At 40.6% G+C, this 17,252-nt stretch overlaps 2 protein-coding genes and 1 pseudogene across 8 annotated transcripts; 2 read left to right on the top strand and 1 right to left on the bottom strand.

Annotated features, from left to right (window-relative positions):
• Positions 1–595: 595 nt before the first annotated feature.
• LOC105452811 (ras GTPase-activating-like protein IQGAP1) lies at positions 596–8,333 on the bottom strand. 2 transcript variants are annotated; one of them, XM_011694257.1, is made up of 19 exons: positions 8,179–8,333; positions 7,709–7,799; positions 7,338–7,572; positions 7,041–7,185; positions 6,682–6,839; positions 6,469–6,603; positions 6,300–6,384; positions 6,129–6,220; positions 5,878–6,043; positions 5,629–5,792; positions 5,394–5,528; positions 5,134–5,290; positions 4,784–5,029; positions 4,369–4,526; positions 4,149–4,292; positions 3,717–4,073; positions 3,466–3,630; positions 3,264–3,377; positions 596–3,176 (listed from the first exon to the last, which is right to left on the bottom strand). In XM_011694257.1, the coding sequence occupies exons 1-19, from the start codon at positions 8,216–8,218 to the stop codon at positions 996–998; spliced, it is 4,968 nt and encodes a 1,655-aa protein (XP_011692559.1). In that variant the 5' UTR covers positions 8,219–8,333; the 3' UTR covers positions 596–995. The 2 variants fall into 2 exon arrangements, with proteins under 2 accessions (XP_011692559.1, XP_011692560.1); XM_011694258.1 differs by having other exon boundaries at positions 7,709–7,796.
• A 173-nt stretch (positions 8,334–8,506) lies between these two features.
• Positions 8,507–11,619, top strand: LOC105452810 (annotated as a pseudogene).
• A 344-nt stretch (positions 11,620–11,963) lies between these two features.
• LOC105452809 (cytoplasmic protein NCK1) lies at positions 11,964–17,246 on the top strand. Of its 6 annotated transcripts, none has more exons than XM_011694250.1 (4): positions 11,964–12,517; positions 14,221–14,525; positions 15,201–16,138; positions 16,445–17,246. In XM_011694250.1, the coding sequence occupies exons 2-4, from the start codon at positions 14,507–14,509 to the stop codon at positions 16,664–16,666; spliced, it is 1,179 nt and encodes a 392-aa protein (XP_011692552.1). In that variant the 5' UTR covers positions 11,964–12,517; positions 14,221–14,506; the 3' UTR covers positions 16,667–17,246. The 6 variants fall into 6 exon arrangements, with proteins under 6 accessions (XP_011692552.1, XP_011692557.1, XP_011692555.1 ...); XM_011694253.1 differs by lacking the exon at positions 11,964–12,517 and adding an exon at positions 12,639–12,715; XM_011694252.1 differs by lacking the exon at positions 11,964–12,517 and adding an exon at positions 12,722–12,803.
• Positions 17,247–17,252: the final 6 nt, after the last annotated feature.

Raw genomic sequence — 17,252 nt, 5'->3', positions numbered from 1 at the left:
TACACTTCAGAGTCCGCAGATTCGCGATCACAAACTGAATTCATAGACTTCGTTGTATGTACGTGTGTGATGATCAAGTGATCATTGCTGCATAATATTGATACTTCGAATATTCACAAACACGATTATTTACAAAACGCATGCTGCACCGACTAGACAGATTGCTGTTAAACGGATTGTTGAACGCGTATTATACTGAGATACGACAGTTTGTAAAACGTCATTAGTTAAATGCATGCGCGGAAAACTTAATTATTTAAAAAAAGTCACTTGAAAACTAGTGACAAGTCGATGTAATACACTGTACTTATTTTCCAGATTGTCAGGAAGATAAACAAGACACCATATCTAATTTCGAGCTGATATTTCAGTTAAGTCAGCAGAATGATAATTTTCAATAAATCCTCTTCTCAATAACTTTAAACGTATCTAAACAAATACATTGCAAAATATTCGTGATGTAACGTTGTGATGTGAAATGCGTTAAAGCGGAGGAAAGGCTTTTTGGTCTGTTCTTTTTTTTTGACTGTTTTTTCCTTCGCCCAAAAAGAGAAAAAAAATATATACTTACACGAGAAGAGAGGAGAAAGTAGGGAGGAGAAAGTGAAGAGAAAGGAAGAGAGAGTAAAATTGAAAGAGAGGTACTTTGTAGTAAAAAAAAAAAACAGACCTTTTGTATACGACGCACGTGTAAATGATTGCACTTGCGTCATCGAAGAGAAGAGACAACTGGCTCGCGAAGGGAAAGTGAAATCTCGAACTTCCCTCTACTCCGTGTATTACGTGGAAGTTTTGCGTATCAAAATCTATCAACGTTCCCGAAAACGATCTCGAAGGACAAAGAGGATCGTATTGAATCGTCGATATCTCGTCGCGATGCTAAAATACCGATTCGTTCGCCCCGAACGCGTGCTAGAAGGTGAATTTTGCACACGCGTGAATCGGCCCGGTTGTTTCGGAATTCTGTTAGAGAAGAATGGTCGAGGCAGTCCGCTTCAGCTCTTCTTGCCGTAAAACTTCCGATTCAGCAGGTACAGGAGCAGATTCACATTGACCTTGGCTTTACCGAACATGTCCATGTAAGGTCTGCTCTCGTACTGCAGCTCGAGCAGCTCCTCTATGCTGATGTTGAGCTTCTCCAGCTCGACGCCCATGAACTTGCAGCGCACGACGAACACGCCGCTATGCTCGGTCGGGCTTATCTCGAAAATCATGTTCTTCATCTCCGTCGGGCTCAGCGCCTGGTCGACCTCCATCAGCACGCCCTTCTCCTGCAGCTTCCACGCGGAATACCTCACCGTCATCTTCGATCGCAGCTTGCGCTGCGTGTACGCGTCCTGCTGCGCGTACTTCTGGTACGCGCGTAGCGAGCTCTTGCCGCTGTGCAGATTCTGGAGGCAGCCCTTTATGTACTCGTTGTAGAATCCGATTTGCTCCTGGTAGTACCGCGTCTTCTCGTCCAGTCGCTCCTTGGTCGCCCGCAGCGTCTGCAACTCCTTGTCCCGCGCGATGCGGTACTTGCTCTTGTTGCAAATATCCCTCGCTATCGCGGTCACGATTGTCTGATAACCGTCCACGCGACTGATCCATCCCTCGAGCTCGAGCTTGTTGAGGTACGCGCGCAATTGCATCTTGCAGTCGTTTATAGATGAACTTTCGCGAACTGTCGGCGATACGGACGAGTAGTCGAACAGCTTCACGCACATCGGGGAGGATGTGGTCTCCAGAGACTCCACGAGGGTCGACTTCTTCAGGAACGGAATAACCGACACGAGCAACTCCTTCGCCTTTACGAAGAGATTGCTCAGATTCGTGTCGTCGTTCCGCGGCACCTGGAATTTGTTGGTCAGCACCAGGCACACCTCCTGCTTGCTGTACCGCGCCAAGTTCGCGTCGTACGTCGCTTTGGATATCCCGAGCAAGGACGCTACAGTCGGCGCTGGGCCCAGCTCATCCAACAAATCATGCAGAGAATCGGACGGGTCCGGTGCTATTTGATCCTCGTAATTCAACATCAAGGCGTGCATCTCGCATATCTCCTGCAGGGATATGCAGATCTCCGGGCTTTGTATGAGCGTCGCCTCCGTGTACTCGTGAATATTGAAGTGCTCCTCGAGATCCTCCACTTGGCAGCAGTACCGGAAGAAGTCCTTGAACTTCTCGTGACAGGCAATAATGAACTGATTCAAGCATTCCAAGTGCGGCGCCTCCTCGCCGAAGCCTTTCTTCGAGGTGGAGAATTGCAGCACCTTGGCTATACTCGCCAGATTCTTCCTCTGGCAGGAGGACAACGTTCGGTCGACCGGCAATGTGACGATGTCGAAGGTGTCCGGTGCCACGATCGCGGCGTTGATGAAGTGATAGTAGATCAAATTGCCGACCGCCTTCAGGATATCCTTCTCGGGAGCATGCGGGAACTTCTCCATCAACGTGTTGTACAGGACCTTCGAAACGTAGAGCATCCCGTAAGGGATCAGGTCGCGGGACCGCGTTATCCTGTCGAGAAACTCGAGGGATATCTTCTTCAATTGATTGATCGCCCTCGTGAGCGACTCCTGCACCGGCGGGTATTTCAGCGCTTGTTCCTGAGACACCGCATGTGGCATATCCAACGACTGGCCGCGTTCCATCTCCAGCTGATTCCGCCAAAGCTTGTATATGTCCACCGGATTCGTCTCTATGCACAGATCCTTTTCTTCCAGAACCTTCTCGACTAACGGGCCTACGAGCTGCTTTAACGACGCCTGACCGTTGAACTGTTTCGCGTAATTGACCACCATCTCGCGGACCAGAGGCTTGCCGGTCAGCACGTCGGAGGGCTGATGGCAATTGCACCTGATCTCCTCTCTCAACGCGCAACCGAAGAGTTTCAGCAGCAAATAGTCCTCCCGAGTGTTCGAGCCGAAATTAAACAGCGTCAAGATGATGTTCTTCAGGAACAGCTTGTTCGACTTGTTGCTAGGCGGCAAATACAACAGCTTGGACAAATATTGCGGATTCGTTTGCAATGCGTAAAACAAGTGCTGATAGCCTTCCAGCATCTTGCGACCTTCCTTCGTTAATGATTTGAGACCTCTGTGCGCCATCGTGGCAATGTCGTTTAAAGAGTTTTGATCTTTGCTCGCGTTCTTCTCCTTCGCAAGAGTATCCAGATTTTTGCCGTGCGCCACCACGTCCTAGACAGAAACGCGATATTTTTTTTTTTTAGCAAAATTTTGACCTAAATTTTGTAAACGTTCGACTGAATTTCAAAAAATATATACCTGTAACGCTATTCTGTTCTGAATCAGTAATCCTATTTTGACGAACATGCTGTTCAATTGCTCCGACAGATTCTGATTGTGCTTTATAGATTGAACGACCTTGTACTTTAATTTCTGAAACAAACAACGACGATAAGAGCAGAACTGTGTGATACGCAAGAACAGAGATATGTGCAAGTGATCTACGAAAGCTATCGCGTACTTGTAATTCTAGGTCCTTGTCATAATCCTCGGCGCTAAAACCCAGTACCGTCGAAAAATATCTGATCACAGGAAACGACGGTTTCTCCGAACGCAATAAGGAGCGAAAGGCTTTCCTTGACGCTCGGCCACGCCAGAGAGCTTGTATCTTAATTATTTTATCCTCCTATGTGATAAAAAAAAAAAAAAAATTTTATAAAAATAATTTTACAAGAAATGTAACTATTTTTTTAAATATTTACAAAAGCTTACGTGTCTTTTATAATAACTTAATCTATCGCTCTTGTCGTTTGCCCTTCCGTTTAATAATTTATTTTGATACACGTTATCCTTATTTGTTTCCGCGTTTAAGAATTTCCTTTGATTTAACAACATATTTTGTCTCCTCTTCAACAGTTTACGATATTGTTTTCGCTGCCTCACGCCCCTCCACCACGCTTGTATCGTGACGATTGCTCGCAGATTATCGTCGAAATAAGCGTATCTGTCAGCTATCCTTTTCCGCAACAAATATCCTCTGGTATAAGCTTGAAGTTTAATAAGCGATTTTTTATCGTACATTGTAGAATCTTCGTCACGTTTCCCTGCTAAAATAGAGTTAATTGTTTCCTAGGGGAATAAAAAACGAGATTAATGATACGTATTTTTAGTCAGGCATGATACTTCAAGAGAACAAATACATACATTTATATCGTCCATAGTGAGATGATGAGTTTTCGTAAAATTTCTGGGTTGCTCCCACGTATAATTTCCAGCTTTTATATTAAAATAAATTTTATTTCCTTTGTCGGTGATATAGCAAATATATGGGCAGTTGTATATTTCGCGCTGCAGTACAAACGAAATGTTAAACAATACGTATAAAATATATCTTGTTTTCTGTTATTAAAAAAAAAAGCCTTACCTTCCGCCTCTGTAACTGCCGCAATGCCAGAAAACATCTCTCTCGACATTCTTCAGTAAGTTCTTTAAATTTTTTATCAAACGTTTCCAGGCAGTCGAGAGTTTCTATTATATTATCCTGCTCCAGGAACGTATTGACGTCGCATAAAATTACTATCACTGCAACGCATTGTAAATAAAAATAGATTGTATATTTGTTAGAATTGTTTTTCTCATAGCATTTTCGGCCCGAGCGGGTTTGACCCTCCGAGAGCGATTAATGACGTCGCATGCTCTATTTTAGATTTCTGATTGGACGGGGAGAGCATGTAACGTCGTTAACTTCGCCCTCGAAGCGATCGAACTCGCTCGAGCCGAAAACGCTATAATTCAGTAGAGTCGAATGAAAACGAAGCATTTGAGAACGTAAGACATACTTTCTTGCATTTCCTCGAGCTCCGATGCCACTGTCTTCGCTACAGCTTCGACATCGTCCAGCCACAGTTCAGATCCGTCCGATTCTTTTTCAAGTAAACGTTTCTTAAGCAGCTTGAAGTAAAACGGTGCGTCGTACGGATACGTAGGTATATCGTACCTCTCGGTAATCCTTTTTACGGCTTCCATCATACCCTCGTGATCGTTCGCCGCTACAGCTCGATTAATTTGTTGCAAGTTCGTTATAACTATTAAACAAAATTAATTGCAAAATTATATTCATACAATAATACATGTGGCATATATAACGAACGTAGTCGTACGATCTGTGCGTGGCGATTTTTGTTTATACCTTCAAAATCTTCGTCGCACTGTACGTTTACCGAATCGATGCATTCCTGAATGTCGCTGTAAGTCAATATAGAACATTCTTGGGACGCTCGCAGCTTTGCTTGCCGAGCCGCTGCTAACGCTTGAGCATACTTCACTTTATTATATTCGTCCAATTCCTGTAACAGTTACGATAATAACATATATATTCAAATATGTTAAAATAATTGAAATAGTTCGTTTCTAAGTCAGCAAAAAAAAAATAACTGTTGTTATACTTACATCTAAACGTGCGTCAGGATTCGATAGCTTCTCGTACACGAAATCCGGATTTCCCGTATCCACCGCTTTGGTAATAGCGGCAATAGCAGATAAGACAGGTATACAATCGACTATGTCGTTGTAAGTGATATTTTTCTATCAGCAAAAAAAATCGTATCAATTAAAATTTTTCTAACACAAGAACTATAAAGACAAGAAATAATAATAAAATACGAGAGAGCATACGTGATCTTACCCAAGACTCTGTACAATCTTCCTTCATCTCCTGATAATACAACGGAAATGCAAACTCATCGATGCATTGAGAGATTTCCAGACACAGGGTTTGCAAGGTCTCGTAAAACTTTTTTCTGTCCGCAGATTTTAAAGCCATGTTCAAACGTTCGACAGTTTCGTCTCCTGTGACACAAATGAGGATTGTAAATAAAGGGAGTTTGTAAAAACTATCTAAAATTTATACATATATTAATCAAATAATACTAACGTTTGCAACGTCGCTGCGCGTTCTCGTTTCCTCTGTTAATCGCATTCTGAAACGTGTCTGTCCAATACTGAATGCTTTCAGATGGATATTTGTCATTCCAGTTGAATTTATCCAACATTAGCATTAGTTGTTCTTTATAATCTTCAACATTTTCAGAAAATACATCCTGTGGAACGATATACACAACGTTATAATCAACATTTTAGTAAATAATTGACATGTTACATGCAAAAGAATACTTTTTACTATACCTTGAAAGATAATGCCGGCACTTTCAAAGCAGCTATTATTTCAGCGTTGTCACGTGATAAAGACGAAACGATGACTTCCAATGCGCAAGAGGCTGAAAAATATATATTTTTCGTTACAAGTTGAACTGGATACAATTTTGTCAATAATCATCGAAATCTGACGATATTTACCATTTACATAATTAATGTGCCCTTGTATCTCTGCTTGTGTTAATAATTCGTCGTATTCATCCGCCACATAACTGTCGTTAAGGGACTAAACAACATTATATAAAGTAAAAGATTAATGAAAGCAACTAAACGTAAATATGCGAAATAATGTGCAATAATAAAAAAATACCTTGTTAAGTGCCGCCTCTGTTTTTGCGGCTTTAGCTTCCGACAATGCCTTGGTATATTTTTCTATGTAAGCAGGTTCAACGTTGCTTAAATGCATCTCTTTACTTCGAAGTTTTCGTAAAATTGTATCGTTATCCTAAAAATACACAATTATATTGATACAAAAATATTACAAATGCAAAATCGCTTTCACAACGAAATGAAACAGGCTTACGTTATCTATCACAGCTTGATTAATTGCGATCACAGCGTCGTGAAGAGTGGCTGTGTCCGTAGTAATGTTGTTAGTCAATAGACCTCCTATTTTTTGAAAAGCGGGTATTTGAATGCCATGTCTTTGTAATTCTTTAGTAACAGTGTCGATTTCTTCCTCTGAAAGAATATGATAAACGGGTATAAAAATATAAATGTCTCTGTATGTGCCCCAAAACTGAGAAAGAGAAAAAAATAGATATCCACAAAAAAATACATTTCAATTTATATTTAAAGAAATAGATATTCAAATCATGTATTTCAATTTATATTTAATAATTTTTCATTTTCTAAACCTATCATAAAAAATAAAGTGCATACCGGAGAAATTTACTTTTCCATACAATTCTGGCATTGGAGGTGCTTTCCCATATTTAAATAAATGCTTGCTAAGAGCATGGATACAATATATCAGTCGTGGCATATTCTTCTTATCATAGATATCTGTTGTTTCTGGCAGGAATATCTGTAAAAGACAAATTTTGTAAATTTATTTTTATGTTGGATATATATTCCATATATACCAGATACATAATTATATATATATATATATATATATATATATATAGAACATTGCAACAATATATTCTCTTGTTACTAAGACTATTTTGTACATACCAACGGTAGTCGCTGGGATTCCAAGCATTTCAGAAAATAATTTATATTGTCTGTATGACGAAACTGCAATCCCGCAGATTTATATCTCCGCTGTTCGGTGTCATAGATTTTATTCAATGGTAAAATATTGGGTGCCATAAAGTGACCAAGTTTGGCCAGGTATACTCCATTACGAAGATTCTCCTCCAGCTCGGTCGATGGAGGTAACTGTTCCCTCAAGCAGGATTCCATCCATCTGAAGAAGAAAATGAATGCTAATCTTTTTAGATATATTTTTTTAAATAAACATAAATCTTTTTCAATTAATATAAATCCTTTATAAAATAAATAATAAATATATTTCATATATATATATATCCATTGTACTTTACTTTTTAGCTTCTTCCAAGTGACAGAGATAGAGATACGACAGATCTCTTTTACGTTCCTCGTCCATGTCCTCTGCAGAGATCCTCCCGTCTTCTGAAATATATTTATATAACAATTCTAAATATTCGAGAGTTCACGTTCAGTAAAAAATGGATGTACCATTCTCACATGTCGAGGTATATTCAAATTCTTTCTTCATTATAATGTCAATATTAAAAAAAGTTTTTTCTGAATACACCGTTCCATTGCTCTCAAACTTAATCGCATATACGCACGTGCAAAATTCATAATCAATTATTACGTGCATACGCAATAAAATTAAATTATTTGAGATTATAATCTCGTTGGCGCTCAACGAACTTTCAACGAGTGCAGTCAATGAGATGACAGAAGTCAAGTCGTTTGCAAGTAAATTTTGTACACGTATATCCCAAAATTAATTAGTACGATAAAACAATGCAAGCTTCCTCACCCTTTCTGTCCTTCGTCAAAATGCCAGTCACGTTTATCATCCTGGCGAGAGAGAACACGGGCACGATTGTCACACGAAAAACCAAGAGCAACAGGTGAAAAACATCGAGCGATACGTTACAAATTCAAATGTATTATCCTCCCGTAGCAGCGCCGATCAGTGCTGACAACTGATGCGGAGCAAATAGATCTCGACGCCTCGGCCATAGACGCTGCACAGATATCTAGACGGGTCCTGTCAGAAGAAGCACAATCGACATTACGAGTCCTGATTGGCTATCGCAAATGGCTAATCTTGAGATGTATTCATCGGTATTACAAATGGCTGCCGAATAAATGTTAAAGCCCGGTTTCACAATTCACGATTCTTGATTTACCGAAGAGATTATTTACAAATTATTTAACCGAAGTTCAATTTGTTGAACTCGGTTGAAGCGCCATTTGTGTCGTTCCACATTTTCCACGACTGACGTAAAAACGATATTTGTGCGGTTACCGAAGATTATTGCTGCAAGAGGCTCTATAAGTAATTTTTACAGTATAATAGCTATATACATATTATTAAAGTATGCAGCACATACCGTAAGAAAGATACATATATTAATAATCAATTTTTTCTGTCTTAGAGTAGGAATGTATTTTCCTGACATCAAAAAATATGAATATGTTGAAAGAGTATCTATAGGCGAGGGAAATCACGTTAAATTTGTCCAACAATTTACGAAAAAAATGTACAGCTCTAGTTTTCTTTGTGGCGCAGCTTGCAGCCATAATATTTATTCTCTCAATAACGAAATATTTGATCCTAGATATTCACTTGCCATGGTATGTATCTTTGCATCATAATGTTATTGTTCTAGAAAGCGATTATAAACTGTCTCAAGTATGGATTTTTGAAATGGTTATCTCATTCCTTTATTTGTAACTTTTCAAGCAACTTTTTATAAAATCAATAATAAATAAATGTGATAAGGATTAACATAGAACATGAAATTCATGAACTATATATAACTCCTAATAATAGCAATTTAATACCACCACCAAATTTTATAGTATTTGACATTTTTTGAATTTTTTTTAAATACAGATAACTAGTAGTTCATGGTGGGCCAAAACACCCTCGAGAGCAATTGATTACATGCCACAGAATAATACAGATGTTGTGAGCCAAGATTATATCGGTAATATTTAAATTGTAATAAGTAAGAGGTTTAAAAAGATCTGTTTCTATTGAAAGGCGAGATTATAATTATATTTTCTATTTTATAGATATCAGGTATAATAAAACTGTATTTCCAATCCGAGTTTCTATATACGAGCTGTCTAATCCTGGGAGTATAATTCGAATTTGGGCACAAGATTCTGAATTTCGGTGGTTTCTCTTGTGGAAAGGACCACCTCAGGTTGTTTCATCGATACCACGGATATTTTCCCCGCCTTTACAACCGTGTAACTTTAGTACCAATATGCTCAGACTAGAGTTTAACCACAGTTTATCGAGCTATAACACAGAGCTAGGTGTTGTATTGCTTATCGGTACAGATACATTAATAATTCCTAAAGATCAGTCTCACAAACAGAATTTAACTAGTCTGTTGAAGAGCTTTAACGACAAGTATCCTTGCTACGAAGACATCCATAATTTGACACCAGATTATGAAAACGCACACTCAGATATAGTCCATCTTAAAAGGACATTGAACGATTATTGCATTATGTGTCAAAGGTATTGCGATTTGTCAATGTTAAGTGATATTTATTTATTTTTATTTTTTTAATAATTAAAGTAATTTTGTATGAATGTTATTTGTAGCGATGTAGTAGCGAATTTTTACGAGAACGAACTGGCGTCTCAGCTAGGACCACCTCTTCAAGAGGCATCTAATAATATGCAGGATTTCTCATCCAAAAAACTTCCAACGTTTATGAAAGATATCTCTTTAGATGAATCCAAGAAGCTATCATGTGGCAATTTTTCTGAATTTCCTGTAAACTATACCAAGAAGTCTTTCTCACTCATAATGATATTTATTGTTATGTTATTATTCCATTTATTAAAATTTCGTATTACTTTGCAGGATGAAGTAATGATAAGAATATTAAGCTACTTAGACTTGAAGTCGTTATGCCGCTTAAACAGAGTGAATAAACATTTCAATAATTTAACACAGGATCCTCTGCTTTACACAAGTTTGAACTTGAAACCATATTGGCATATTATTAATGAAGTGGCATTGTGTAACTTAGCACCTAGATGTAAATATTTACGACGATTGGATCTTTCATGGTGTAACAGCTCTGCCTTGCTTTTTAAAGACTTTCTTGATATTTGTGGTAGTCTCTTAACGCACTTAAGATTAAATTGCTGTTCATATATCGGTGACTCCACCGTGCTTAAAATCTCGAAGATATGCAAAAATATGAAAGGTATGTATACAAATGATTATTATGATTATAAGTCAATTATATGATCGTATATTTTTCTTAGAATTGGGTCTGCGTAGATGTGACTGGATAACAAATAAAGGATTCTCATATCTTGAAAATTTGGAGTTTCTCGAGCATTTAGATTTGCGCGCAACACATATAAAAACTCAAACTCTTTGCAATATACTGCAAAGAAATCCACGGATGCGTCACTTGCACATAGGAAGGGCTTACAATTTGGACGTAGACGTAATTGCAATGGTATTGAAAAACTCATGTCCAGATTTGGAAAGTATAGATTCATGGGGAATTTATACTCTTACATCGTCAGGTATTGATGCCTTCGCTGACTGCAAGAATTTACGAGAAGTGGATTTTAGTTGGAGGTACATATGTGCATTATTTTTTCTTAAAATACGTGTGTCTTATTATGCTTTCAAAATATGAATTTAAAATCCATTTATGGAATGAAAAATCAAACTTAAGACTCGCTAACTAAGAATTGGCAATGATGTTTGTTTCTCTTGTACTTGAAACAGCTGCGTTTTTCTGTTTGTTGATTGAAGGATTGATATAATCATATATTTTTCATTTACAGTGGCGGCGCGATTGGCGATAGCTTCCGTAGGTTGCTTTCCTCCTGTCAATATTTGGAAAAAATGTTTCTAACCGATTTTGATGATTTCACCGAACGCGATTTGACAGCATTGCAAAAAATTAAAACAGTTAGACTTGTCAGGCACGAAGGTCTCTGACAACTGAAATATGTCACTTACTTTTTGTGAGCTGTCCTAAACTGGAAATGATTGATCTCAGCAACTGTGACATTGATTATTTTACGTTTAAGCAGTGGCGACAAAACTATACACATTTAACCATCAAAAAATTCGAATACGATGCGATAATGAATAACGAATTTTAAGATTCACTGTTCAAAAACGATATATATGATTTTGAGAAAATTTTTCAAAATACGCTAAAATATATAATGTACCTTAAATACTTATAAAATGTATTTATATTTCACGTAAATATTTAAATGTGTTGTTATATACCCAGAGCACAAGTTATCTTGACATGAAAATCGCGTCAAAATGGCTTCAGAAAGATAATATATAATATAATTAGAAGTCATTTTTCAATCAGTCATTCAATCATTTAAACTTCACGCGCGTCGAGATGTTCGCGCCAATCCGCCGATCACGAACAAACATGGATGCGTGTCGTAAATGCCCATTTCGTCGCGAGGTGGCGGGACGAGCGATGTGCGTAGCGGTCGCGCGGGCGGGCAGTGTGCCGGGGAGATCGAGGGGGGCTGCACTTCTACCCGATATCCTCTCCGGTGCACCTCCGGCCTAAGGGTGGGTCTGTTCTTCGTGCGGGAGGGGTCGCGTTAGCCGAGCGCGGCCGCGTAACGTGTGGCGAATCGGCGCCGTGAGCATCGCTTTGAGCCGAGCCGAGCCGGTCTCTCGCGCGAACGTAACGGGAAGTGGCGTGGAGGAAGGGCGGCTCCGTCCGCCGTTGAGAGAGATCGGTCCGCTCGCGTGCGGCCCTCGGCGGCCGGTGTGTGACCGACGGGAGGACGGCGGCGACGGCGACGGCGACGAGGACGATCGAAAGCGGATGGAACGCGGCGCTCACCGCGCGCTCCTTCCCTGACTCCCCGCTCCCGTCCGCGCGTACACGAGGAAGAGAGAGAGAGAGAGAGAGAGACAGGGAGAGGCAGGGGCGACAAGCGTGAGGGAGAAGGAAAGAGTAATAGGAAGAGACAGAGACACGCACGAGCCCCCCCGGCACGTAGGTACGCGCTCCAGTCGTTCATGGCTGCGGCTCGGGGTGGGGGAAAACAAGCCGTCTAACGACGTAAGATCCCAAAAGCTCTTTATGCAGGAATATGTCAAGTTTAAAAATCGGTAAGTCCGACCGGCGCGCGCGCGCGCGCGTCATTTTCACTCGCTTCTTGCGCTTCCTCGCACGCACGATTCGTAAGCGCGTAAGGTTGTGTCGTGTGTCGCTCGGCTGTTTCTCCTCCTCGCGAGAAAGGGAGACGGGGAGAGAGAGAGAGAAGCAGACGAGCCTTCAAGAGAACTACGGTCGCTCGTGTAGCGTGAGTCAGTGTCGCCTCTATCACGTCAATTTCCTCTTCTCGCCGGCTGTTTTCCGACTCGCTCGTCGGTGCCCTTTAACTCGCGGAACATGGTGTGAAAATCTCGATTGTGTGATCGTGGATTGCGCGACACCGGGCGACTTCTCGTACACACGACACCGGGATTATCGTCCGTCCTCGTGCTTCACCGCCACGGGTGCTTTACGCCCGCTTTTTCGTCGCTTCTCATTAGAATTTGTATTACGTTCGCCGCTCGCGAGACCAGGAAGGAGAGAACCCGGACGGGCTCGACGACGCCCTCGACACGACCGGCTTTAATTTTCAAAGCCTCGAGGCACTCGCATTCCGCACCTCTTGTTGTGCTTCACGCGAACGCGAGACGCAAGTCGCAAGATGCCGTTCCGGAGCGGCACAGCTGTGCCGTTGCGACACCTCCGACAGATCGTCGCTCGAGAGTGACGTTTGACGATCACGCGTCACCTCCGGTGGCTCTCCTTCCTCCCGGAACGCTCAGGGACGCTCTTTCGCGGAGAAGAGATGGGATGGATGAAGTTGGGAAATTTCGGCATTATCGCATTTCATTTGACGAAACCGATTTCCTGTCAGGTCTTTATTTGATTTATTGTCGGAGAGTCGAATTACTAGATGGAATATATCTCTGTCCTCTGGGATACATTTGATAAATGCGTTAAATATATTACCTATTAAATTTCTCGCGCCGTTTGTCGGTTATATTTATTAGCTTAAGTAGCAGCACATTTTTGTGTCTATCGCATGCATATATATATATATACATATAGGTTTGCATTATAGAGTATCCCGTAATAGATTATACGCTCTCTATAGAAGTATTATTATTATATTAGCATAACTGTCACTCAATTTAAGCAACATAATAGGCGGTATGATGACCGTTGATTTATACGTCGCTTACAGCAGTTTCCAACTGGTTTATAACGTTATTAATCATTGCCTTGAGTTGCTTGCACTTTTGGAAGTTTAAATTAAATTCTGTTGCAGCGTATTCATTGTGACGCAGTTGTTGTTATTTAGAATATATATAGGATATATTGCATGCTTATTTAGACGAATAAAGGTTTTAGAGAAGTAAACGGGCATGTCATAGAGTGCAGTCGTTAACGTATATCGATCGAAATTATTTTATTATTCTCAACGCACTGGAAATTTGTCTCTGGTTCCTCGTAATTTATAATTCTAAACTTGTCAGACTCGAAATTATATACCGTCACGTATGTGTTCATCATTGTAACAGCTGTATCTGAGCGTAGCTATGAAATGACCGTCATTATGACTTTCTTAGGCAAGTAACTTTGTAATATTCGTTGGAAAGTCGCGAATGCCATTCCGCGGGAAATGTGTAACGCACTCTATGACGTGCATATCTCTTTTTAAGTACTATAATAAAAAAAGAGAAAAAAATGAAGTCTTTATACTCGCCCAACTGAATAATCTCGTGCTAATGATCGTTTATTTTGTTTTTCCCCAAAGTGTTGGTAATGCACTTGCTTGCGCTACCCTTGAGAACGATGGATTCTGACCAAAGAAATCAGCGGGTGCATCAGCACTGAACAAAAAAAAAAAAGCAAAATAAAAAGTAAATAAAATAATGAATGCCTGCTGCACTCACGCCGTCGACTCTGTACAAGCAGACTTAAAAGATTTGTTGAAGTAGTACCGTGAGTAGCGGCTACTCACGCCACACTCTCAGCTGTACATACAAAAATCTAAATACATATATATCGTCGTACATATATATGTATTTACTTTTACGCACATGGCAGCCATGAAGCATGGTACGTTTTATTTTTTTTGTACGCTTTGCTTTGTATGTATAAATTTTCCCTTTGATTCACATGTATCGAGACGAAGCTCTCTCTCATCAGGTCTATACATAAGTATTACTTTGATCGCAACTTCTTGCGTAATTTTTTTGTCTGTATTTTGGTAAATTTTATTGTATCTTTTTCGGTCCCCCTGAGAATATTGAGAATTTTTATTTTTGTATTTGTCTTTCGACAATCTCAAATTGGATTGCTGCGTGGGTAATAGATTTTGTGTTAGTTGCGATACTTGCGTAAATTATTAAAGTGTATACTTATTATTTCTGATATTATTTCTCTCTATGAGCAGAATAGTAATTTGTGTGATGATTAAGAACAGTAAGTTTGGTTCCGTCTCTTGTATGTTCTATTATCAAAAATAATGTGATAACCTGATGATCTTGTTAAGAAGCGACGATACGTAAATCTTTTTTTTAATATTCAAAAATTATACAAATCAAAGTTGAAAAGCTGGTAGTTCATAATTCGTAGCAAAGTGTTTTTTTGTGTAGTAAATATCATGTAATAACTAAATGATTATTAAACATTAATAAAAGTGGAATCCTAGTTTTTAACGTAATTATTTCTCACGCGTCTTTCTTATACATTGGTGTGTGCAATGATAAACAGCTGTGATATATATTTCAGGCAAGACGAGTCAAGACGACGTATGTTACGTTGTCGCCAAATATGATTATGGGGCACAGGGTGCCCAGGAGCTAGATTTACGTAAGAACGATCGCTATCTGTTGCTGGATGACTCGAAGCATTGGTGGCGAGTGCAGAGCGCGAGAGGACAGGCGGGCTATGTGCCGAGCAACTATGTCAAGAAGGAGAAGCCCTCGCTGTTCGATAGTATTAAGAAGAAGGTCAAAAAGGGCTCCGGCTCTAAGACCCTGCCATCCAGTAACTCGCCGTCCCGGGCGGTCGAGTCCCCCATTATGGCGCGACGTCTGCCGGCCGATCCGAGCGAGGCGATCGGCACCGCGGTCGTCAAGTACAATTATCAGGCGCAGCAGGCGGACGAGCTGTCCCTCGTGAAGGGAACCAGGATCCTGATACTCGAGAAGAGCAATGACGGCTGGTGGCGGGGCCAGAGCGGCACCCAAGCCGGCTGGTTCCCGTCGAACTACACTCAGGAGGAAGGCGATGCCGACGACACGCTGCACACGTACGCGATGGCCGAGAACGTGCTCGACATCGTGGTGGCTCTCTACTCGTTCTCGTCCAACAACGATCAGGAGCTGTCGTTCGAGAAGGGCGACCGCCTCGAGATCCTCGACCGTCCACCGGCGGACCCGGAGTGGTACAAGGCGAGAAACAGCCAGGGACAGGTCGGACTGGTACCGCGGAATTATCTCCAGGAGCTCAGCGAGTACTTGACGCAACCGTACCGCGATCGTGGTATGACGAGTAGCGAGATCAGCCAGGGGGATTCCCTCGAGCGGAGGCCGGATCCCGGCGATCGGCCGCATCTCGTCGGCAAGCCTTGGTACTACGGTAGTATTACGCGCTCGCAATGCGACACGCTGCTCAATCAACACGGCCACGACGGAGATTTCCTAATCAGGGATAGTGAAACCAACGTGAGTACAGCGCTACCGCTGCCGCTTTCGCGATTAAATCGTTCAACGTCGGCTTTAGCAAAATTTCCGGCGAGATGCAATCGGTTATCTCGCAGTCATAGCTTTACACTCGAAGATTTCTGCGTTTATTTTTAGTTATCCATACAATTTCTATCTATATTCTAATAGAATTCATATTCTTGAAGATTTGATTAAACTCTTCAAAATTTGCTCACTTATTGTTATTTAATTATATCGATATACGTATAGGCAAGTTGAATGAAAATAGTGCCATTACTCATCACTCTAATTATTGTCAATTTTTAGATGGGCGATTATTCGGTATCCTTGAAAGCACCGGGACGTAACAAGCATTTTAGGGTACACGTGGAAGGAGCGCTATACTGCATCGGTCAGAGGAAGTTCCACACGCTAGATCAGCTTGTAGATCATTATCAGAGGGCCCCAATCTACACCAATAAGCAGGGAGAGAAGCTGTACTTGGTGCGCCCATTACCAAAAGGCAATGCCAGTAGCAATGGTTGCTAGATGAATTCGTGCCATGAAGAAGGAGAGACAGTCCATGCGCTTTCAGATGTATCGCTAAGATACGCGACGCCTGCCTAGTAATATCAATATCACACATCTCGTACGTTTATACAGTAACGATTTATATAATTGGTCTACTCATATATTAGTGTTTCTCGATTGTTTTCACCATTTTTACACAGTGAAGTATAATTTATATTACTCTAAGTGAAATCGGTAACTCGTATTACACTCCTCGGAGCTTCCAGACTACTCAGCAAACGAACAAAGAAACATTTAATACGGCAGCTACGTGAACTAATTGACAACACACAAGGCTTACCTTTATATTCATATTGTAATTGTAAAACGCGAACCGACTGTTATTACGATTAATAATATATTACAACTGCATTATAATATAGACTGCAAGTGTAATGATCAAGTAATAATTAATTATCATGCAATTACGAACGATTAAGTGGATCTCTACTCTAGAGCTATTGGTATTGAATTATAACAAAGACTAAGTGTTCATTTGTGATTTTGTATTTATATTAGAAGTTTTTAAGTAAATAAACTGTATTTAAGTGTGCATTAAGACAAA

The sequence above is a fragment of the Wasmannia auropunctata genome, unplaced genomic scaffold, assembly GCF_000956235.1.
Source record: "Wasmannia auropunctata unplaced genomic scaffold, wasmannia.A_1.0 LD336026.1, whole genome shotgun sequence".
NCBI classification, from domain to species: Eukaryota; Metazoa; Arthropoda; class Insecta; order Hymenoptera; family Formicidae; genus Wasmannia; species Wasmannia auropunctata.
Note: the sequence above shows the minus strand (reverse complement) of the source record. Positions and strands in the feature narration are given on the sequence as shown.